Here is a 24329-nt window from a genome sequence, read left to right as displayed (position 1 = left end):
ATAAGAAACAAGTGAAGTGGTAAATATGTTCCTTGCCCTGGAGAAACTTGCTCTCTAGTTGAGAAAATAAGAAAAAATACTTGGAAGATCAAAAAACAATAAAAGGCAGTTCTGAATGAATATCCTTAAACCCCTTAAACTAGTCTGATGTTCATGATAGATAACTTGTTTAAAGTACTCGTCACATTTTCATCTTTAAATGTACACTTTCTTCTATCAAAGATTTTCCACCTTTGGAAAATTTCAAAGGCCTACAATAACCTTTTCTTCTCCTCTCAGTTGATTTCACCCAGTAATTTGACATTTTTATTATTCAAATTGAAATCTTTGCTTCTAAAGCATTAAAACATGTTAAGGCTTTTTCTAGAGGATTGGTCTGGTCAGTTGTTTAAATCTCATTTTGTAACTAAAGTCAGACATAGAATTTTATTGGTGGCTTTTCCATTATTAAAGAGTAACCTTAAATTAACAAAAATCTGTAGCTCATTTATTATGTGCCAGGAACTTACTGATTGGAGAAAATACAAAAATCCATTCAGTCATATCCACTTATGTCTTTGTTCCAATAGTGCTTTACTCTTACCTCATTAAAATACAATTTACCTGTTTGTGGATCTGTCTGTACCTTCATCATGTTTTTAGTTTTGCATGAAAAGGAATCATTTCTTACTCATCTTTGAATCCTAAGCAACTGGTCTGGCCCATTTGTATTTACTTGCTAAATATTTGATAAAGATAATTGTTCTTGACAATTAAATGTCTAGTAGGAACTGATTTTGGAGTTTATTCTATGTTTGAAAAATCTACTACATAGTGCAAACATAATAGCTAATTATTCTATTTCTTTGAGGACCAGTTTACATAAACTATTTATCTCTATATAGGGCATAGTTTTTGATTTCAAGTTTATGTGTTAATATAGGAGACCTGATCACACACACACAAAATGAATGGAAGACTCTATGCATTAAGTGCCTTAATAGAGGAACAGGTAAAAGTAAAGTATTAAAGGTCACTTATCATACTGTCAGGCTTCTTGACCAAATTTTCACTGGGAGGATAATATATTGTAACTGATCATTGAAATACTTTAATAGTGAGATCTTCAAGGGGAATTTATTCTAATTAAATGGAATGAAATAGACAATGGCATATACATTGGACTAACAACTAACTACATTAGTTTTGGTATCTGATGAATAGATTGTCAGGAATGCAGGGCATTGGGAGAAGACATGAGATAAAATTGGCATATGTATTAGGAGATCTTTCAGTGCTAGGACAATGGATTTTTACTGTATTTGTATAACCTAGGAAATAAAAGTTTTTTGAATGGACAAGTTATATAATCAGAACTGTACTTCAGAAAGTCTGGGTGAAGAATGCATTGGGAATATTGGTATTAGTGAGAATTCCTCATAGTTGAAGTGAGAGAAAATTAGGGCCTGAATTAAAGGGCCAGAAAAATGCAAGAGATCTTATCAAGTGATGTATTAAATAGATTTGGTAACAGATTAAGGACTTTGTTCGGAACAGAGAAACTAGTGATATCTGCAGGGTTTTAGTCTGCAGACTAAAGCCTTTGATAGAAACAGAAAGATTAGAATAAAGCACTCATGAAAGGAAGATGATGATGAATCTTGTTTTAAATGGTATTATATGTTAGCATCCAGATGGAAATCTACAGGCAGTTTGAAATTCAGAGCCAGAATTCAAGAGATGGGTTAGAACTGGTAATAGAGATTTAGATATAGAAAGAATATGATTACTAAAGTAGCATATGAACAGAACAAGCATAAAACAATTCCCCAGTGCTTTTACAGTTTTACACATTTTCATCTTTGTTTACTATTCTTCTGTGAATATATATACAGATTAGGGCCATCCACATAATACTTCAAAATGTAGTCTTAACCAGGAAAATAATCTCCTAAGTTGTCCTTTCTATGTGTTGTCAGTATTCAGTGCTTCCCTGTGGAACCATTTAAAGATATTAGTAGATTTGAATAGAAATGTTTCATAAAATACCTTGCATAAACTATTTAATGATACATAAGTTACTTTTTTACTTACACAGTTTAAGCGGTTTTCATTTTCTTTCAAGGCCAATATAAAACACACTGGAACATTTGACTCCCCCTGTAGACTGGCTCCAGGCAGTCCATGGTTTAAAACTTATTGTTGAATACCTTTTCAAATGTAAGGAATGAATTCTTCAAGATACATATCAAAATGAATTGCCTTTTATTTATTTATGGTTTATGTGTCATCACATACAGGGCTTATGCAGATCTGAGACATAATCAATTATAATAATGAAATTTCATAAGGAAAAAAGGTGAAATAATACTCAGAAAACCATAATAGAATGGGAAAATGGAAAAGTAAGATTTTGAAATTGGAAAATATTGGCCTCCCCTAATGTTTATTGAGTGTATAGATGTTTATTAATTTTTTTTTCTGGACAACCTCAGACCTTAAAATTAATGGGCATAAAATATGCAGCAGTACTGAAAAACTTTTCATGTGATCCTCCAAGCAGAAAATAAGCACAGAAACAATGGCCTTAAATGGAACTCTAGAACAAATGGGCCAAACAGACATTTACAGCACATTTTATCCAAAATCCATTGAATATATGTTCTTCTTGTCAGCTCATGAAAAATTCTCAAAGAGTGATCACATCCCAACAAAACATGTCTAAACAAATTTTAAAAAAAATAGAAATTATACTACGTATCTTCTCAGAGCATAGTGGAATAAAATTAGAAATCAATTCCAATAAAAACATTCAACTCTTCATAAAGTCATGGAAATTCAACAACCTACTGCTGAATAGTAATTGGTTCAAGGAGGAAATTAAGATGGAAATCAAAAGATGCTTTTAACTAAATGACAAAGAGGACACAAGTTATGAAAAATCTGTGGGATTCAGCAAAAGCAGTCATAATAGGAAAATTCATAGCCATGAATGCCTACCTCCAAAAGACAGAAAGGTCACAAATCAGCAATCTAATGAATCATCTCAAGGAATTGGAAGAGGAAGAGCAAACCAATCCCAACTCCAGGAGAAGGAAAGAAATAACTGAGATCAGACCAGAACTAAATGAAATCAATAACAAAAGAATTCTACAGAACATTAATGAAGCAAAAAGTTGGTTCTTTGAAAAGATGAACAAAATCAACAGGCCTCTTGCTAGATAAGCCAGAAACAGAAAAGAAAGGACCCTAATATGCTCAATCAGAAATGGAAAAGGAGATATTACAACTGATAGTGTGAAAATACAAAATTTCATCTCTGAATACTATAAAAATCTTTATGTTTTTATGCACATAAACTTCAAAACGTTGAGGAAATGAACAAATTCTTGAAAACACACAACCTCCCTAGGCTCAATCAGGGAGAAATCGAACAACTGAACAGACCAATATCAAGTAATGAAATTAAGTAGGCAATAAAAAATCTCCCAACCAGAAAAAGTCCCAGACAAAATGATTTCACAGCCAAATTTTACCAGACCTACAGAGCAGAAATCATTCCATAACATATAGAAGGAAGGAATCCTCCCCAACTCTTTCTACGAAACCACTATCACCCTGATACCAAATCCAAGAAAGGACACAAGAAAAAAGAAAACTACAGACCAATATCCTTTATGAATGTAGATATAGAAATTCTCACTAAAATCCTAGCAAACCACATTCAGCTGCATATAAAAAACAATAATAATCCACCATGATCAAGAGGGCTTCCCTAGAGATGCAAGTATGGTTCAACATATGCAAATCTATGAATGTGATTCACCACATAAATAGAAGCAAAAACAAAGACCATATGATCCTCTCAATAGATGCATAAAAAGCATTCAACAAAATTCATTACCTTTTATGATATAAACTCTTAAGAAAATAGGTATAGATGGAATATACCTCAGTGTTATAAAAGCCATAAATGACAAACCCGCAGCCAGCATCACACTGAACAGGGAAAAATTGAAAGCATTCCCACTTAGAACTGGAACCAGACAAAGTTGCCCACTGTCACCACTTCTGTTCAACATAGTGCTGGAAGTCCTGGACGGAGCAATCAAACAAGAAAAGGAAATCAAGGGTACCCAAATGGGGAAAGAAGAGGTCAAACTATCACTCTTTGCTGATAATATGATCTTGTATCTAGAAAGCCCCAAAGACTCTGCCAGAGACTCCTGGAATTGATAAATAAATTCAGCTAAGTCTCAGGCTACAAAATCAATGTACACAAATCAATAGCATTCCTAAACACCTAGGAATGCTATCCTAGACAGTCAAGCTGAGAATACAATCAAAGCTCAATACCTTTCACAATAACAACAAAGAAAATAAAATACCTAGGAATAAATTTAACCAAGGAGATATAAAACCTCTACAGGGCGAACTACAAAACACTGAGGAAGGAAATTGCAAAGGATGTAAACAAATGGAAAAACATATTATGCTCATGGATTGGCAGAATAAATATTGTTAAAATGTCTATATTCCCCAGAGTTATTTACATATTGAATGCAATGCCCATTAAAATACCAACATCATTTTTCACAGTTCTAGAAAAAATAATTCTACACTTTGTATGGAACCCAAAAAGACCCTGAATAGCCAAAGAAACCTCAAGCAAAAAGTATAAATCAGGAGGCATTACTCTACCAGACTTCAAACTATACTACAAGGCTATGGTAACCAGAACAGCATGGTACTGGCACAAGAACAGAGACCTAGACCAATGGATCAGAACAGAGAACCCAGTATAAAACCATCCTCATACTGTCATCTGTTCTTCAACAAAACAAGCAAAAACATACACTGGAGAAGAGAATCCCTATGCAATAAATTGTGCTGGGAAAATTGGATAGCCACATGTAGAAGACTGAAACAGGATCTGCACCTCTCACCACTCACGAAAATTATTCACGACAGATAGTAGAATTAAACCTAAGGGATGAAACTGTTAGAATTCTAGAATAAGAGGTTGGAAATACTCTTATGGATATTGACCTAGGCAATAAATTTATGAAGAGCTCAAAGGTAGTCACAGCAAAAGTAAATAAATGAGACCTGATTAAATTAAAAAGCTTCTGCACAGCCAAGGAGAGAATAAATAGAGTGAATAGACAACTTACAGAATGGGAAAATATATTTGCATTCTATACATCAGATAAAGAGCTAATAACCAGATTCTACAAAGAACTCAAGCAAATCAGCAAGATAACATCAAACAACCCTGTTAAAAAGTGGCAAAAGACACGAACAGAAACGTTTCAAAAAGAAAGTAGACTAATGGCCAATGAGCATATGAAAAAATGTGCAACGTCACTAACCATCAGAGAAATGCAAAACAAAAACCACGATGAGATATCACCTAACTCCAGTGAGAATGGCTTTAAAAGTCCCAAAACAGTAGATGCTGGCACGGATGCAGAGAGAAAGGAGCACTTAAACACTGTCGGTGGGACTGCAAACTAGTACGACCTTTATGGAAAGTAGTATGATGATAACTCAAAGAACTAAAAGTAGAAATACCATTTTATCCAGCAATCCCACTACTGGGTATTTACACAAAGGAAAAGAGGCATTTTATGAAAAAGACACTTGCACGCAAATTTTTATAGCAGCACAATTGCAAAGATGTGGAAACAACCCAAATGCCCATCGATAGCTGAGTAGATTAATAAAATATGGTATATGTATACCATGGGGTATTAGTCAGCCATAAAAAAGTGGTGAACTAATGCCTTTTGTAATAACCTGGATGGAACTGGAGACCATCCTTTTAAGTGAAGTATCTATCACAAGAATGGAAAAACCAAAACCATATGAACTCACTAGTAAAACTAATAGATCAACACGCATATGCACATGTGGTAGTAAAATTCAACAAAAATCAAGCAGGTGGGAGGATAGAGAGGGGGTCGGGTGAATTCACACCTAATGGGTACAATACACACTATCAGGGTGATGGACAAACTTATAATTTTGACTCAATCTGTACAAGAGCAATCCATTTAACCAAAATGTTTATATCCCTGTAATATTCTGGAATTAAAAAAAAAAAAAACTTTTAAAGTGAGAATTTTCATAAAGCCATTTTGGTAATGAATTTTATAGTCACTAGGTTATTCACTAACTTTAAAATGACCATATTTATTCTAGTAATTAAAAAAATCGTCATCATTCCTTTATCTCAAACAAGATCATGATTCTTCAATTTTAATATGGGCTTAGATTTTCCAGGTAGAAGCTAAGGAGTTCATTATCATTATCTCTGTCAATTTCCTAATTTACAAATGAGCTGAAGCAATTAATCCTTGCAAGATGCCTGTATTAATTATAATCTTAGGCAAGTTTGCTTGAGGTTTTGTAATTCTTTTTGTCACATTTTTACTGTGTTTACTGTCTCATCTTGATGCTTGTTGACATGCTGATTCATGTTTTAGTGCACTAGATAGGTTTTATTCATCTAAAGGAACGAGTGTAAAGAGGTCACACCTTATAATCACACTAGCATTTCTAGTATGTGCAAGCCATATATCTCCTTTTAATTTAATCTCTGAAAAATGTACAGGGACTTCTTCAACTAAGCTGTACAAATCGATAAAATTTATAATCAAGGCTGTCTAATCTCTAAACCTAATATAAAACTTCACAACTATTGATTATATGTGAAGGATCCACAAGCTGTTAATCATGCATGAAAGCATAGAATAAATGGTAGCTTCAGAAAAGGAAATGGACAAATAATTATCAACCCTGCAGTCCTTATCTGTCTTTGTATTTCCCTGAAGCAAGTGTGTTACCAGGCACTTATATTTTATAAAATCAAATGGTATGCTAAATTTTATCTTCATGCTCACTTTTAAAACTTGTATATCATAGAGTATTTCTATTATAATTTAGACATTTTCTCTTTTTACTCCAGCTATGTGAGCAACAGCGAATTAGTCTCTTTGATAAGTTTCATGTAGGAATGAAAGAAGTTGATGTACTTAAAATCGTAATGTTTGTAAGGAACAAAATGGGCAGCACATAATTGGAATAGCATTATAATGTAATTGTAATAGTTTATTGTGGGAGGTGGGGGACAATGAGATCCATATCATAGATATCCTCACTTAAACTCAGCCTTCAACATTTCCTTAATTAATATACTTTATAATAATTTCCTACTTTGAATTGAGCAATCATTAAAGGACAGATATAAAATATTTATAAGAGAGCTGTGTAGTTGAGAAAAACATGTACTATTTCTGTATCTAAACAGTGTTAGAGGAGTTTGGATAAAAATTTTTATACAAATGTATTATTTTCTCCCAGTTCTAGCCATTCAAAAGCAAAGAAATTTAGACTATATTGCAGATTTACTTTTATATATGCAAAGTCATATTGATATAAAAATTAAAATATTTTAATAAATGTTATGTTGCAGTATTGGTATAGGTTACTGGTAAACTGTCTCAACTATTTTAGCTTAGACGATTGACATGCGTTATCACTTGTAGAATTTTTATTTCAACACTTAGTATATTCTCTATGGAACATAGTGAAGAAAGACAAAAACATATCCATTAAAAGCCATATTTTAAAGTATAGACCATACTACCACAGTGTCTGGCACATGTCAAGCACTTACGAAATATTTCACATTATTAAAAACAGAATACTAAATAAGCATGTAGCAGCTCAACATAACCCATTAGTAGGGAAATAAAATTCTTAAACTACTGCACTATTCTAGGTAGATATCACTGATATAATCTTCACATAAATATTAAGGTAATTTATGGCTAGGTATAGTGGCTATACCTAGGTAATTTATCTTCTTTTAAAGATAAAGAAGGCATTGAAAATTCCCTTTAGAATTTTGTCATTGCTATATACAGCTCTTCTAAAGTCATCTTTTTTTACACTGAATATTAGGAAAAAGTGTTTTCCATATTACCTTTTTTTTAGCATTATGTACAAATCACTCTACATTTTTGTGTCTGTGATTTATGCTGTTGCTAAACATTTTTATGAATAATAAAGCTTATTTTTATAGAAGTAGATTATTCTCTTATTGTTTTTGATAAATTAAGAAAATGCCTTTCTTATATTTTCTCCAAGTATAGACAGTTACCCATAGAAAATGTTTTACTTTTTAAGTTTCATTTAAATAACACATAAGGATGATATGCAGTATCAGAGATGAATTGAAGTGGGTTCATTGATTATAATTACATGTTTTTTTCCTAATACTGATTTTTTCCTAATTCTGATATCATTACATAAAAATATAACTGAAAAACTTTTAAGTGTCCCCAAATTTTCACCTGCTAACATTTTGAGAATGAAGTCTCATGATAAGACATTAGGTGGGATTTATCCTTTGAAGAAAGAATCATTTTTTTTTTCTTTTTATCCATGTCACTTTGGTAGTATTGTTCTTTAAAAATCAAACAATTTACTTGGCATTAATGTAGAGAGGGACCAAATGTTAATTTTATTAAAATTATATGATGAACTTCAGTAAGACTCTTGAGAGCAGAGGTAATGACTTGTTTTGGTTTAAATTGATGATGTGCTTAGTGTGGTTCTGCTGGCCATGGGTAAATATTACGTTGATTCTGCAGGAGAGCTGAGTGCGCCATGCACCCTCTGTCACTTTATATCCCCCGAGTCCAAGCATGTCACTTCAGCAACACAGCCAGAAAGGCAGAAGAGCTGACAGTTGGCTTGTGATTATTCCTGGACCTGAGGCTCCCTCATGTTACAGTACTAATCAAGTCATCTCACCAACTTATCATTAACTCAATTTGACCCAGGGGAGCAGAGATGAAATCTTTTTGGCAAGACTAATGATGCTATAACATTGAAAAGATGTGAAATGTAAAACCTTGATTATCCTCAGTCCTTACCATGAGGAAAAGAATAAAAATACAAAGCACCTAAAGGTAACAGTAAAAGACAATGTCTTTCAAAGACCTTAAGTTTTTCCTTCCCCAAGGTATGGCACTGTTCTCTTCATTTGTGGTTTTATTTCTTTGTTCAGAAATTTCATCTTAATTCTTTTTTATTTACACTCACAAATATTTTCTCTGGCAGTCAGAAAACTCACTTTTCTTGTATTTGTTTTGATAAATGGAATGAAAATTGTATTTTGTAGTCGGCTTCTAAGATTTCAGATGAAAAGGCAGCCAGGAGCATGAAGCTCCTGTCATGCTTCAGTGTTCTTAGTTTGTGTACATCTTTGACAAGATATTCCTTTTTTTTTTTTTTTTGGCACGAGCTTTGGGACATCTTCTATTTTTATCTGACTGACAGCTGGATAATAAGTTTTATCATTAAAAACTGATTCTTGGGAAATATGATCCCTGCCCTCCATTCTCTTATAGATGCTAAAGCTTTTGTTTTCACAACTCTTTCAGAGTAACTAGAAATTATCACTACAAAGGGACATGGATTGACCTGTCATCTCCTGAACTGTTAAAAAAAAAAATGAATTTCCTTTTATCTGTTACCTAGAACCACTTATTAAGAATTATTAAGTACTTCTTCATTTTATCCTATCAAGTTGGGTTAAATATTTGACACATAAATTATTACAGATATAAATCCATGCTTGATCTATTTAGAATTTAAGTGAGGGCAGTGATTTGTTACTTCTCTGTTTACCTGCTAATTATATAATACTGGTCATAGATTTAATATAGAAATTCTCTGCCATTTCTTTATATTTCATCTTGATTTCACAAAGTTTTTCTCACTGAAACAATTAAGAAATAGGTGGACCATAAAAGGCAAAAAAGGAATGGGAAAAGTTAGTAGACCTTGCTGATCAACATTTGACAGGAAAGATAAAGAAAACCATCTAATGCTTGCAGTTCTTATTGCATGTATGTTTTTAAAAATTTAATAGGTAACTGTTTTTCCTTGGGCTTGCTTCTTAATGTTCATTCTCCTATCCTGTTCTCCAAATATATAAAAAAAATGGGACCTTCAGCCTTCTTAATTCCTCTGCTCAGTCCTATGTTATAGATTTTACCCAATCTGAACCTCTGCTTGATGATTTGGGGAAAGAGTCAGATGAGTGCATGCCTGGAACACAAATTTCATAAAGAAGTAGAGCAGTCTGAGAAAGTTGAACTTAATGGTGTTTCTTTTTTTAATTGTAAGTCGATTAATTTATAATTATATAAATTTATAGAGTGCAAAGTGATATTATAATTTATTAATATAATGTGGAATGATTAAATCAAGCTACTTAACACACCCACACTTCAAATACTTAACGTTTTTTATGGTGTGATCGGGTTTCTGGTATTGACCTTGCTGTTAACTCACGGGTCTCTTTACAGAAGTCAGATAGCCTCCCTTAGAATTCAGTTTTTTTCATCTATAAAATGGGATATGGTAGAGTTAAAGTAGGCACTAGAATTTATCTAACTCTCTTTGACATCGCCCTTGAGTGAGTTTGTAACATGATGTCTTTAACACCATCTTCCCTTCAAGCTCGCTGGCATATGTGCTGTTCTGTTTCCCCCCTCCCTCTCTGCCTCCTGTCATTCCCCTCTACTCCATTTCTCCCTTCCCATTTCCTTTTCCCTCTCTCTCTCTCTCTTCTCCCTCTCTCTCTTTGTTACCTTTTCTCTTGTTCTTTCTGCTGTCTCTGAAAGAATGGGAGTACCCCAACCCCTAAGGTGGACTGATAGCTCTATTTATACCTCCTTTTCTTCAGAATACTCCCCAGTTATATAAAACACAGATCTGCTCAAGTATTGTTTGTATGTCTTGTTTCTTAGCTGACAATGTTGTCAAATTGATCTTTGTATTCTTAGTTCCTGGTATACTTCCTGACCAACAGAAAGTAATAAATAAATGGTAGTGAACTGCTGGATCATTTTAACCCCCAATTTGTGTCTCTTCTTGACTTTTCTCTGTTTCTTTAAGAATGCTGTAATTTTCTTAGTCATTCATACTGAACACATTAGTTATATTGTATCCATTCACATATCTGAAATCCAAATAACTACCAAGTTTTTCAATTGTCCTTCCACATCAGTAGCATTTATCCTAAGTGTTCCTGTTGTCACCCTCCTTGCTTAGCCTTTTATACATTGCAATCTTTTTATTTCTCTACCTATAGTTTCTCCACCCTTGACATAGCTTCCAAATAAATCTTGCTAAAGCAGTTGTTTTATTATGTTCACTTCCAGCTGACAAACTCTCAGTGACTTCCCATAGTCTATTGTAAGTTCAACCTCTTACCGTACATCTGAAGTTTTCCCAATCTTTTCCCACCAGTCTTTTCTACATTATCTCCTACCAGGTAACTTGTACAGCAACCAAAATGGGATTACATTTTTTCCAATTGTGTTCCATGTTTTCATTCATCTTGTTTGCTCTGCTTTGGAATTCTTTACCCAAACTGTGTGTACAGATCTTCCCTCTCTCCATTGAGACCTAACACAAATGTCTCCTCCATTTGACAGGTGGAAGTTATCTCACCCTCTTGGATTCTTACAGTATTTTATTCCATTCATATTTTATATGTGTGTGTATATATACATATACATATATATATACACACACTGTGTGTGTATATATACATATATACATACACATACATATATCTTAATTTTTAAATCTTTAATAAACAAATGGTAAGCTCCTTGAGGTCTGAGACTATATTTTATTCATTTTAGTACCTCCCACAGTGTTTTTAATAGTACATTTTGTATGATAGAAAATCTTTTTGTTTCATAATAGATCGATGACTTGATCTAAACATTTAAATATAACTATTTGTTGCAATGAAGATCATTCCATTGCTGTGTTTCTTTTCTTCCTAAGTTTCTAATGAAACTTTGCCCTACAACTTTTTTAAATTCCTGGTTTCTTTTTACCAGAAAAGGAAAGAAAGAAAGAAAGAAAGAGAGAGAGAGAGAAATATTATCTAAAATTATAATATATGGAATACTTAATAAAAATTGGAAAATGAAAAGTCAAAAAATTAAAGAGAAAGTACATTTAGCAAATTCCAAAACAATTGACAAACAATGCATTAAATGTATTCTACATTGTTTTACCATCATTTTGGGTTTTTATGTTGTTGTATATACAATTTACTATAGTACCTCTATGTGCCATTGATCATGCTTGGTCATTGCTTTAAATTATTTAATCCTTAAAATAGCTTTTATGCCCAGCTCTTATATAACATATGAATTTCCAAACAATATCTTTCTGCTTTCAGTTATTCCATGACAATTCAAATAATTATTCTGATTTAGAAAGTTAAAATTTTTATTTATGTATTCATACTTCAGAAATATAATACAGTTATTGATAAAACATGAGAAATAATAGATTAAGGTGCGAAATTTAGGCAATTTTATTGTTGAGTACTTTGATAAAATTTTCTTTGAATGGATTTCACAGTAGTAGAGCCATCTTGAGTCACTGCTGCTTATAAAAACTCTAATATAAGAATCCATATGCATATAGTTGTCAGCCCATGTCAAACCTGATAGAATTCGGAGGAGTTGCATGGCAGACTATCTATCATTTATGTGTGTGTGCGTACTATGTCTGTGTGTGTGTGTGTGTGTGTGTATACACACACACACACACAAAGTTCCTACTTCAATAAAAACTGAAAAAAAGTTAAGGCACAGGCCAAGTAAGAAAAAATGTAATTAGTGACTCTGAGTTGTTATTCATTCCATGAAACTCGGAACAATTGAGTTTTGATTTTTAACTTTGTGTGTATATTTCTGAATAGTATCCTAATGTAAGAGTAATATTATGTTTAAATCACTATTTTAGCAATAATAGGGCAGTTTACAGCTGCGGTCCCCAACCCCTTGGGCTGTAGAGCTCCGCCACATAGACACACACACACACACACACACACACACGTCTGTGGAAAAATTATCTTCCATGAAACTGGTCCATGGTGCCAAAAAGGTTGAGCATTGCTGATTTACATCATTTATTCAAGCTGTGGTGAAAAATATAAATTTTGAATAACACATTGACCTTGTTGAAAGATTCTTTGCCTCTTAGAAAATTATTTCTTTCCACAACTCTTTCTGTATCAGTTAATAAAGCATTAGTCAATGAAATTATGATAGTGGCTTATACACATATATACAGGATTAGTAAAGCTATTCATCCCTGGTTTTAAATGATAGTGTTTAATGAGTACCAAAGTAAGCAGCATTTAAATACACTAACACAAAATTATCACTCAAAGTGAACCGTATGCATTTTCTACATAATAGGCAATGTATTATATTTAATATATATCTTTTGCCAACCCTTAGATATGTAAGATTTGAGGATACAGAGCTACTCTGTCTTCTTTCTCAGTGTGTAAGCTGTCTAGATATGTTTTTAAAAATAGTATTAGAATGCAGGGTAAGTGTAAACTGAATACTAAGACAAAATGAAAAGACTGGTGAGAGAGTGATGATTTGGAAAGAGAGAAATTCATAAAATGGGGAAATGTTGATTCAAAATAAGGGGTATATGAAAATAAGTATATGAACATTAGACCTAAAAAGTACTAAATAAAGGAGTAAATATTCATTGGTGTTTTCTCTCATTCCTGCATGGGAGTTGTTCATTCACATACTCCAGGTATTTCCATGGGAAATCTTACTTTCTCATTCTGGATACTTTTAGAACAAAGTATGGCCTAATCTTAGAATGGCTACTAAATAGTATCTGGTTGCTACCTAGCAGGGAGCAAAATAACAGTTCATCTGGGAATTTTTAGGGTGATCCCAGCTAGAATTGCCTGGTTCAGCTTGTGGGCAGTTGTAGCAAAGATTGTGTTTTTAGTCTAACTAGACTGAATTGAAAGTATCACTTCACTCTTGTGCCTGGTGAGGAAAATGCTAGCATAGAGTTAGACATAGAAAGCAATTTTAAAAATGATTAGAACCATGACATTCTTCCAACCTATGTGCTTAAGGTAACATGTGAAACAAAAATGGTAAAATAGGGAGGATGGGTACTGTGAATAGTCATAAGATTGGCAATTAACATAACCCAAGCATTAGATTGTACCAAAGATTAATGTGATGCATGTATATAGACTATTGTAGTTTTAAGTTAAGTGGCCACCAGAGTTTATATCAGATTGTGTATTAAATACTAGAATGCCAGTTTGGGCTTGCCATCTGTGTAACATGCTGATTATTTTTTATGGAACTGTAATTTTAATCTCAAAAGTAAAAATTTATTAAAAAAAACCAAGTTAGACTTTTTTGGTATTATTTTCTCTAGTGATTTCCATTTAGCAGGGTTGTTGACTATCCTTAGTGAATTATCCTTGACTTTTGCCTTGCCTTTTTTTTTTTTTTTTTTTTTGGTCAAATCGATGTATTAAGGTTTTGCTGTATATCAGTTTCTTTACTGTGTAGACGTTGCCATGGCCATGACTTTCATGGAGTAATTATTTTGATTAAGTTAAACGATTAAAGTTAGTCTTGCATGAGGAAGGAATACACTTGGGAAGCAGTGATGGATGGACTCCAATCTTTGGAGTGTTTAGTTCTGCCAGCATTTTCTAGTTGAATGGAAATTCACCTCCCCGTTTGGTTTGGGTGACAGGGAATGGATCCTAAGACCTGAGTGTTTCGAGGAAAAGTCAGAATGAGATAAATAAGGAAAGAAGACAATGTGAACATCCACATATGTTCTTGTAATTTTTCTCAATTTTTTTTTGCTTTGATGAACATCATTACTGAAATAATTAATGTTAATTAATATCTGTGTCATTTTTTTGTAGATGGTAGTTTAGTGTTACAATTAGACTAATTAGTATACAGCATAGCTTGGTGACATGATAAATCATAGAGTAGAATGTGTTGGCGCTAATTTACTTGCTCAACAACAACAAAAGAAAAGAAAGACAGGGAATTGGGCAGTAATAACGGCAACAATAAAGGCATTGTGGCCACATGTTCAGTTTTTTTATTTTTCTAACAAGTTCCTGATTGTTGACATTTTACATCTCATTTATTTTTCCATTAGTGAGTCATTGTCTCTGATTGAAACTTTCCGGAATAAGATCACAAATAAATAAAACAAATGAAAATAAAGGATGACTTGTACATTTTCTAGATTTGCATATGCTACATCATACTCAGCATTTTATTTTTCCAAGATTATTCATGGTAAAATTGACAGCTGTCTGCAACTTTATTTTTCAGAACCTATGCGAACCCCAAAGACTTTAAAGATTGCTGAAATACAGGCAAGACGCATTGCTGTGGACTGGGAATCACTGGGTTACAACATTACTCGTTGCCACACTTTTAATGTCACTATCTGCTACCATTACTTCCGTGGTCACAACGAGAGCAAGGCAGACTGTCTGGACATGGACCCCAAAGCCCCTCAGCATGTTGTGAGCCATCTGCCACCTTATACAAACGTCAGCCTCAAGATGATCCTAACCAATCCGGAAGGAAGGAAGGAGAGTGAAGAAACAATTATTCAAACTGATGAAGATGGTATGCTCATACTTTGTTATGCTAACAACAATAATATAATTGCTTAAAATTTTCCCTAGATTACCCAATACTGAATTGGATTCTGAAATCTGCTGAATTCTTTTAATGAAGATAACTTTGGAAAAAGTTTGCATTTAACAGAACTCAGTATTTTCAGAGAAGCATCCAAATACTAAATGAAATATACCTCTGTTGTCTTCTCTTTGTATACAGTGATATAGAAGTGGCAACACTAAAAGCTTAAATAGAGTTTTTTTCCTCAAGTGTTCAAAAATAATTTGTATTATCCATAGAGTAATTATTGAATGGAAATTCAATTTACCTATTGGTAAAATGCACTGATTAAAAAGTTTAGGGTTTTGCATTTTACAAACCAATATTAGCTGCTTTTATTTTCCTAACATCTGAAAACAACACTGTTTACTTTTTGTGTTCATCTTAGACGGTTTTATGTGAGTCTCAATATAAAAGAAGGCACCAGTTCATATCTTCAGGTCTAAATAAAGGCCTTTATTAGATATTAGCAAGCTATCCTCCTTTATATATCTTATTGTCATTCAAGTAACTGAACTATACTTTGTCTAATTTCTATGTGTGTTACTTCTTAATATTTAAATAATAGGGACAAATATATATATATATATATGTTTTTGAGACAGAGTCTCACTCTGTTGCCCAAGCTAGAGTGCCGTGGCATCAGCCTAGCTCACAGCAACCTCAAACTCCTGGGCTTAAACAATTCTTCTGCCTCAGCCTCCCAAGTAGTTTGGACTACAGGCATGTGCCACCATGCCTGGCTAATTTTTTCTGTATATATTTTTAGCTATCTGTATAATTTCTTTCTATTTTTAGTAGAGACGGGGTCTCGCTCTTGCTCAGTCTGGTCTCGAACTCCTGAGCTCAAACAATCCGCCTGCCTTGGCCTCCTAGAGTGCTAAGATTACAGGCATGAGCCACTGCAAATATTTATATTAATATTATAATATACAGACACCTGATACCGCACTAAGTATATTATAATGTGAATATCAATATATTTCCTAATTCAGCAAAAACATTATTATATACAAAAGTCTACAATGATAATATTCTAATAATAACAATAATGCATTCTTTTGATGTAACACATTACATTTTAGAATTTCCTTTCATGATCGAAAGCATATAGAAAAAAAAAGTGTGCTATATATTGAACTGAGGCAAAGCTAAACTGGGAGTCTGGAACCACAAGCTTTAAGTCTTGGTTTTAATACCTCTGTAAGCTTAGCAAATCCTTTTGCTCTCCAGCTCTCCATTTCTCATCCCTAAATGAGGGATTTTAAGGAGGTGGTCTCTGAGGGTTCATCCCCTTCTAAAATTCTCCTTCAATAGCTTAACAGTAGGGCTACATTTTTATTTGAGTTTCAGAAAGAGGATGTATTTTATATAGCCAGGTGTTCCCAACTTCCCTCACATTCTGAACTTTAGGCTCAGATGTATCTTTTGGTGCCTACCAAGTAGGAGATGCTATCAGATAGGTTAATATGCCATAGTTTCTAGACATACTTCTTAACACTTCAAACTCTCCCACTCAGAAAAGTGGAAATGACCCTAGTTTGTCCTGTTGTTTTTGTCGTAATGAAGAGAAGTGAGAGCCCTTTAACCTCATTTAGCTCACACTTTGAAGGCAACAATTAATATAGTTCTAAAATTATACATAGACTCATATTCCTAAAATTTCAGAGAATAAGCCAAAGACTTATTTGTGATAAATATACATTTGTCATGTTGATTATCTCAGCTATCATGTTTGAATTTGCACCTAATCGAAGCGCCAACAATATTTAAACAACAAACACCCTCCCCCTGCCCTAACATATAAACACACAAACACCTGTACCTCTCCCGCCCCCCGATATGTGCGTACACACACACACCTCAATACATGTTTATACAAGAAAGATTGGGTTGGGGTAATTGTTTCTTATATGCATGATAGAAATGGGAAGTCTAATCCTAGATTCAGAAGCTCTGAAAAATCTATATCTCATAAAGTGTTGAATAAATGTTACAGTGGTTGGGTCACACTAGGCATTTTGTAATCCACACATTTAGTAATAAGAGTGTATTCACATGTTTTATCGCCTGCATTTAAATTTTTTTTAAAAACCGTGGTTTCTTAATTACTAATGGTAGACTCAGTTACATGAGTTTTGTGCTTTTTTAGCCAATCACTGTCTAACAATGCAATTCATTTGATGGTATTCTTTGGTATGGTTTGTTAGTTTGCCTTTCTTTTTCACAAACAATAGAATGCAGTCAGGCTTATTTAATCTTTTTCGTATTGCATTAAATTTTTAAATGCATTTTTTAGTGCACAAATGACTAGACTAATAATCAGGGAATGAATTGCTTTGGAATTTTAAATTATGCCCTACATTGATCAAACATAGGACTGAGCTGTTTATTTTATCCAGAATAGTCTTATAAAAATAAAATGACATTGACTGCATATTCTAATTTTAATATTTTTTCAAACCTAGTTTCATTAACCTTTGCTTTGAAGAATTTTTTTACTGGTTTTAATGATACTAAGTGGTATATTATTATTTCATAGCATGGTCACCGACTATTCTCTTCAGTTGTGAGTGCATTGTTTTTGTTTTTCATATAAAATATAATGATTGATATACAGACTTTTCTGTGAAGCATTTGCAAGTGACTCAGTCTTCACATCTGCACATGTGAGCTTCAGTTTCTACATAAAATACCTCACATGTCTTAATGTTCCTGAGGGGAAAAAGAATATTTAAGTCATAATCTGTTGTGAAGATCGATGGATTATGATGATCTGATTAAGTCAATCTTACTAAATTATTGCTGCCGTATATACATAGAAAAGGAATAAATTATCAACCATATAATAAAGGGATATAATTTTATGAAAAGAATTCTGAAGACATCCATAAATCACAAGAGCAAAGCTAGAACGATTTCCCACCAGAACCCTAAGGTAGAATTTATATTTAATTTATTGCGTACATTTTTTTAATGCATGGGCAGAATTTTTTGTGTGAGGTTTTGTTTTCATTTTTTATTCCAGCATTCATAAAACTCAATATTATGAAGTTAGCTCAGCAGAAAAGCCTGGTTTGGGGACATTTTTTGAGACTACAAAGCTATTTTTAAATGTACATTTATTACATTTTAAAGGCCATAATGCTTATTTAATATAATCTTGCCCCACCCATATATCATTTTTCCTCTCTTTGCCATTTTGAGAGTTATATTTTACAGGACTTTCAAAAAAAATTAGCTGAAACAGCACTCATATAAATCTCAAACAGGGGAATAAAAGTCAGCATTCTGTCTCCATTAAAAGTTGTTGATGTGGAAATTGAAGTGACATTCCCTGCAATCTGTAGACTGCCGAGATAATAGTTCTAGTAACTTCATGTTATATTTACACAAATCATAAGTACATAGAGACATTGTCTGTTATATACGTAGACATCATCTTCCTTCAAATGTAGAAAATTATTGAATATAATTGGTCTGTCCCACACCTCACCCCGACTTGTTTATGTGTATGTTTTGTAGTTCACGTAAGTATCTGTAATTCTGTCTCCCATCCTCTCACTACGCTAGTCCAAGTATAAGATAAGTAGTATGCCACTCTCTTGCCCGTAACTTCCCCACAATCTTTTCCCTCTTACAAATGTGACCTGTAGGTACTTGGAGTGAATTCTTTTGACACAGTAGAACATGTATAAGAAGAACATAGAAATACAAAAATTCAAGGAAAGCTGCTTTCCAGTTCTACTTTCAATGCAGAATTACGCAAACGTTTTAAGCTATCACTATTTGGGAACAATTTGAAACACATTTATGCCATTTCATAGTATTTTTAGGCCAAATTGTGTTGGGTGAACATGACTATTACTATAATGCTATCAGATAAACATTTACTTACTAATTGGGGATTTCGCTCCTTCCTTCCCCTATGTCCACTTCCAGTTTGAGGTATATAAAGATGAATATCTTTTCCTTAATTACAATCATAAGTTTATGTCATTTGAGTAGAATGGAAACAACAGGTACTCCCTTGGAAAACAAACCGATGACCATGGCAGCCTCAGCAGTTTCTGCAGATGGCGCACAGGGTCTGTCACTGCCCCTATCCTTGATTGGCTGCATAGCCTGTGCTGGTACTATGAAGCAGGAGGGAGTGGACACCTTTGGTTTACTTCTCTCTGCACCTTAAGCTGACAGATGCATGGACATATCTTCTAAAGTGTAACGGGGGCATCTTTTCTGTTTACCATGGATTTGTTTCCTTTATGAATTTACAGATAATGTGCCAAATTATGTTGCCTGTGTCAGAGGTCGTAATATCATTCATAGTCTCCTTATAGATAGAAATAAATCTTACTCTCGTGACGTATCATTCAGAATTTCTTGATGCTGCTGGCCACGATGCAATGCATTTCCTTTGATTCAGTGATTTTTAATTTATTTCAATCCTCACAAAATTGCTGTTTACTTTGAAACTACATTTCTAGATAATGTCATGTGTAAAGTTCACTGAAACGTTAGATTAAGGGAAAATAGTAATTAAAAACCATACTTGTCTAATATTAGGTGATATTTTTAAAAGGAAAAAAAGTTTTTAAGCCAAGTAGGATAGGTAGTATATATTTTAAGGCATTATCAAAAGTAGAAACTGGATATTTATGTGAATGAATAGAAGTTAGGTATTTAAGTAAAATGTATAAAAGAAAAATACACAATAGCTAAAGTATCTTGCATTTTGTTGATAGAAGCTGATGCATCATTCAGCATTTCCACTGGGTATTGCCTATTGTGTGACATTTGCGAATAAAGACTGGAGCGAAGGCTCCTCAAATCTGGTCATACCTGGGGACACTTGAAAAGTAGTTAGGCAGATTGTTTTAAACAAGTCTGATGTTACAAATTGGTTTGATTCTTTGCTTTGAAAAAGTAAATTTCATTTAAAAGCAATGATATTTTAACCTATTCATTGTTAACAATTTTTATAAAATTACAATAACACTGCTTTTTTTAAATTGTAGAAAATTTAATAAGTATAGCTATAAAAATCAGGTTGACTATTAGTGGGTATTTCAATTCAGTGCTATGTGATTTGGTTTTTGAGTCCAAAGAATGTTAATTATTATTATAATTTATTTTATGAACTTTGTTTATGGAGACTGGGGGATTATCATAATCTTCAAAAAATCTTTCAGGGAAATATAGCTCTGTTCTTGAAACAAATTACATATAAGATCTTCATGTTATTAGAGGTACACAACAGAGAAAAAGAGACTACATAATTTATGCAACTCTCTGAGGTGATAGAATATTCTTTTGAATAAATATTACTTTGCATTTCTACATTTTCTGCTTTAGAATTTTATAGAATTACTTTAAGTTCCCATATATCAAAGTCAAGTCAGAAGAATGGTCATATAGCTTATTTGCTTTTTAAGAACACATTTTTATTTATTTTATATTTAATTTTGTTTCTCTAGCTTACATGATTTGCTTTGTCTTTTTCTAATATAAGCATTCTTATGACCAGAAAATGTATATATTTCTAGTGCCTGGTCCTGTACCAGTTAAATCGCTTCAAGGAACATCCTTTGAAAATAAGATCTTCTTGAACTGGAAAGAGCCTTTGGATCCAAATGGAATCATCACTCAATATGAGGTATTGGGAGAACTAGGAAGTTAATTGAAATGTGGATTGAAGGAATAAGAGGGAGGAAAAAAAAGGAAAAAGTTAGAGGAAATAATGGAAAAGAAGCAAGTGAGGATTAGGGGATTCAAATCATTATCTTTTATCTTAATTTGTAAATTCTTTGATTCCAAAATTGAGTATCAAAATAAAGACTGTATAGCATCTAGAGTTTTCAAGTTCTTAAAGTATTATAATAAATGTATGTTTTTTGTTGTTTTATTATTGTAGGGAAGGAGGATTGTCCTTGTCAAACAGACTTACTGATGGTTGTAGTAATGAATAATCACATATAAAAACCCTAATTTTCCTTTTTATAAAACTAAGAAACTCATACCATACTAGGATTTAGGAGAGGCCATGGAATGTAAATTGTTTTAGCATAAGGAATTAATACCAAAAAGCAAGATAGATTATGAACCTGACTACTCCGGAGCTTCATGTCAACTTTGAATATAAATCATTATCTTTTCAAATAAGAGAAGCTAAAAAGAAGAAATGAAAGGAACATTTTAATTGCACAAATGTGTAGTTCTGTTCCTACATAGTCAGTGTTGATTAGAGCATAAAGGCTTAAATTTCTAGTGGCTACAGAGTGAATCTTGGGAATGAGAATCACTAGTTCAGTCTCATATTTTGTGACTGTGTTAGCATATTTGAATACTATTTACATGATATTTGTTATGTAACTTGGGCAAAGCAAAGAATATGTTAATAAGTATTTATTGAACATTCTATGTTCTATGTCTGTTAAAGTATATAACCACAAGGTTTTGCATGTATGTATGAATATTAAGGTATATTAATTTATTTGATTTTTTGGTGGAAGAAAATAGGTGTATATTGGTCTGGTCAGATATTATTCTAGGTATATCTATAGGTAGAAGGATGATAGAAAGAGGGGGAGAGATAAATACACAATGACAAGAATAGCCATACTAAAATGAGAAGGAAAAGATGTGGACAAAAGTTATGATTGACTCCATATGGATTCTCTTTCACACTACCTTATTTTAAAAGGGTTTAGTTACAGTTTATTATTACTTATATTGGAAATATAGGTAATAGGAAATATATTTCTTGAAACAGGTCAGCTATAGCAGCATAAGATCATTTGATCCTGCAGTTCCAGTGGCTGGACCTCCCCAGACTGTATCAAATTTATGGAACAGCACACACCATGTGTTTATGCATCTCCACCCTGGAACCACATACCAGTTTTTCATAAGAGCCAGCACAGTCAAAGGCTTTGGGCCAGCCACAGCCATCAATGTAACCACTAATATCTCAGGTATGCAAATGAATTAAGTACAAATAGAATTGATCATGCTCTCTTGGTTTGTAATAGCATGTCCTGGAGAATCACATATACACCAAGTGTAGTTCGTCTCGCTCATTGAATCTTTAATATGTTTGATTGAAGGCACTTTAAAGAATTATTTGAATACAGATTATTACTGATTATATGTCCAAACCCAAACACATCTCAGTCACTTTTATTACTCTTTTAAAAGTTTACATCATATCTTTATTAAAAATCTTTCAGAGTTCATTATAAATGCTAATAGATCTTATTATACTTTTGAGGAGCTGGTAATTATTATGGTATCAGAGCTTTACTATAAATGGATTTTATCAAAAGAATGGTAAAAGATGCCAGCTCTAACATACTAGTACCAGGTGTCTTGTCTTTTTTCCATTTTCTCTGACATTCTGATAATTTTAAACAAATACAGATTTTCTTTCTCTCTTAGTTAAATGCATGTAAACTTCAAAATGGGAAAATGCAGGAGAATTTTAAGTTGATAAACAAATATAATTAAATTTTACGTTCTATTATGTTCACAGTTGCATAGTTTGCATTTGACTAGACTGTTTACAGATCTTATTTCTCCTTTAGTCAAATCATCAGTTAAACCTGATTAAATTCTTGCTAGGAATCAGCGTTGTAATATGTCCTAAATTTACTAAAGTTTATGTAATGTTTTATTTAACATTACTTAAATAAATATATATTACCAAAGAGTAAAATTTGGAGAATTAAATGTTTTAAAAGTCAGCCACACAATGTATTAAAGTACTAACTTTGACTTTGTAAATTCTTTTTGTTCATTTATGTTCATTTTATTATAGTTCTATATAGCATATATTAATGATACATAGTAATATTCATTAAATTTTTTTTCTATTTTTCTGAATCTATAACATTTGTATCAAAAGGATGCTACATACTCTCTAAATTATTTTAAGTCTAAAATTTTATTTGGAAATGTGTTGAACAGAATCCAAACTTTAAAAATTTATATAATAAAATTAGTTATTCCAATATGAACTATGGTTCCTTGGCCTAACATTTGATTTATCTTAATATTCTAATGAAAAAGAATTTTTTTTAAATATCATCATTACCTCAGAAAATAACAATGTATTAAAATTGCTATTTTATTTCCTGGTAGAACAATTCTAAATCATCATTTTACTAGAATATAAGACTTGGTGATATTATGATGTACCGACACATTGTGTTCTACCCTGTGGAATTAGCAGTAGTGCTATAAGTAAGGTCTTTCAACAGACATAGCTACAAAATTTACATAAACTTATAAAACTGAAAACATTGAACAAATGTACATTTTTGAAAGCCATATATATATGGCTCAAATACCATGTTTTGTTTGAACGTAAAGTTTATTAAAAAGACTGAAATACCCATCTAGCTTTTTCTTTGAATTATTTAATTGCGGCTTCACTCGTATTAACCTAAGTACATTAAATACTAGATTGTACCTTAAAAACTTGGTTGCAATCACATTATATTGAGAACAACTATTAATCACAGCTAAGGCTAATAAAATTATGGTTAGTGTGGTTCTCAGCATCACTTGAACTTTCAAGATAATTTATTATTAATTTTATTTCCTAAGTCCAGTAATTGCCTCCCTCAGCATTTTTAAAGCAATTTAAATAAAAGTGAAATCAAGTTATTGAAGGTATAATGGTTAGAGACATTATTGATATACACACATACACATACACAGTACACATCTACATATTGTGCA

General features: G+C 32.6%; 1 protein-coding gene across 6 annotated transcripts in view; it reads left to right on the top strand.

The window, feature by feature from the left end:
• Window positions 1-24329, top strand: part of PTPRK (protein tyrosine phosphatase receptor type K) — a 509148-nt gene that overhangs the window by 379574 nt on the left and 105245 nt on the right. For all 6 annotated transcript variants that reach the window (XM_069488870.1, XM_069488869.1, XM_069488867.1 and 3 more), the window contains 3 exons: window positions 15231-15533; window positions 21134-21243; window positions 22360-22561. In XM_069488870.1, coding sequence (XP_069344971.1) covers window positions 15231-15533; window positions 21134-21243; window positions 22360-22561 — 615 coding nt within the window. The remainder of the gene's footprint in view (window positions 1-15230; window positions 15534-21133; window positions 21244-22359; window positions 22562-24329) is intronic.

Source organism: Eulemur rufifrons, chromosome 15 (assembly GCF_041146395.1).
Source record: "Eulemur rufifrons isolate Redbay chromosome 15, OSU_ERuf_1, whole genome shotgun sequence".
NCBI classification, from domain to species: Eukaryota; Metazoa; Chordata; class Mammalia; order Primates; family Lemuridae; genus Eulemur; species Eulemur rufifrons.
The sequence above is the reverse complement of the archived record's forward strand: the minus strand, read 5'-3'. Positions and strand labels throughout refer to the sequence as shown.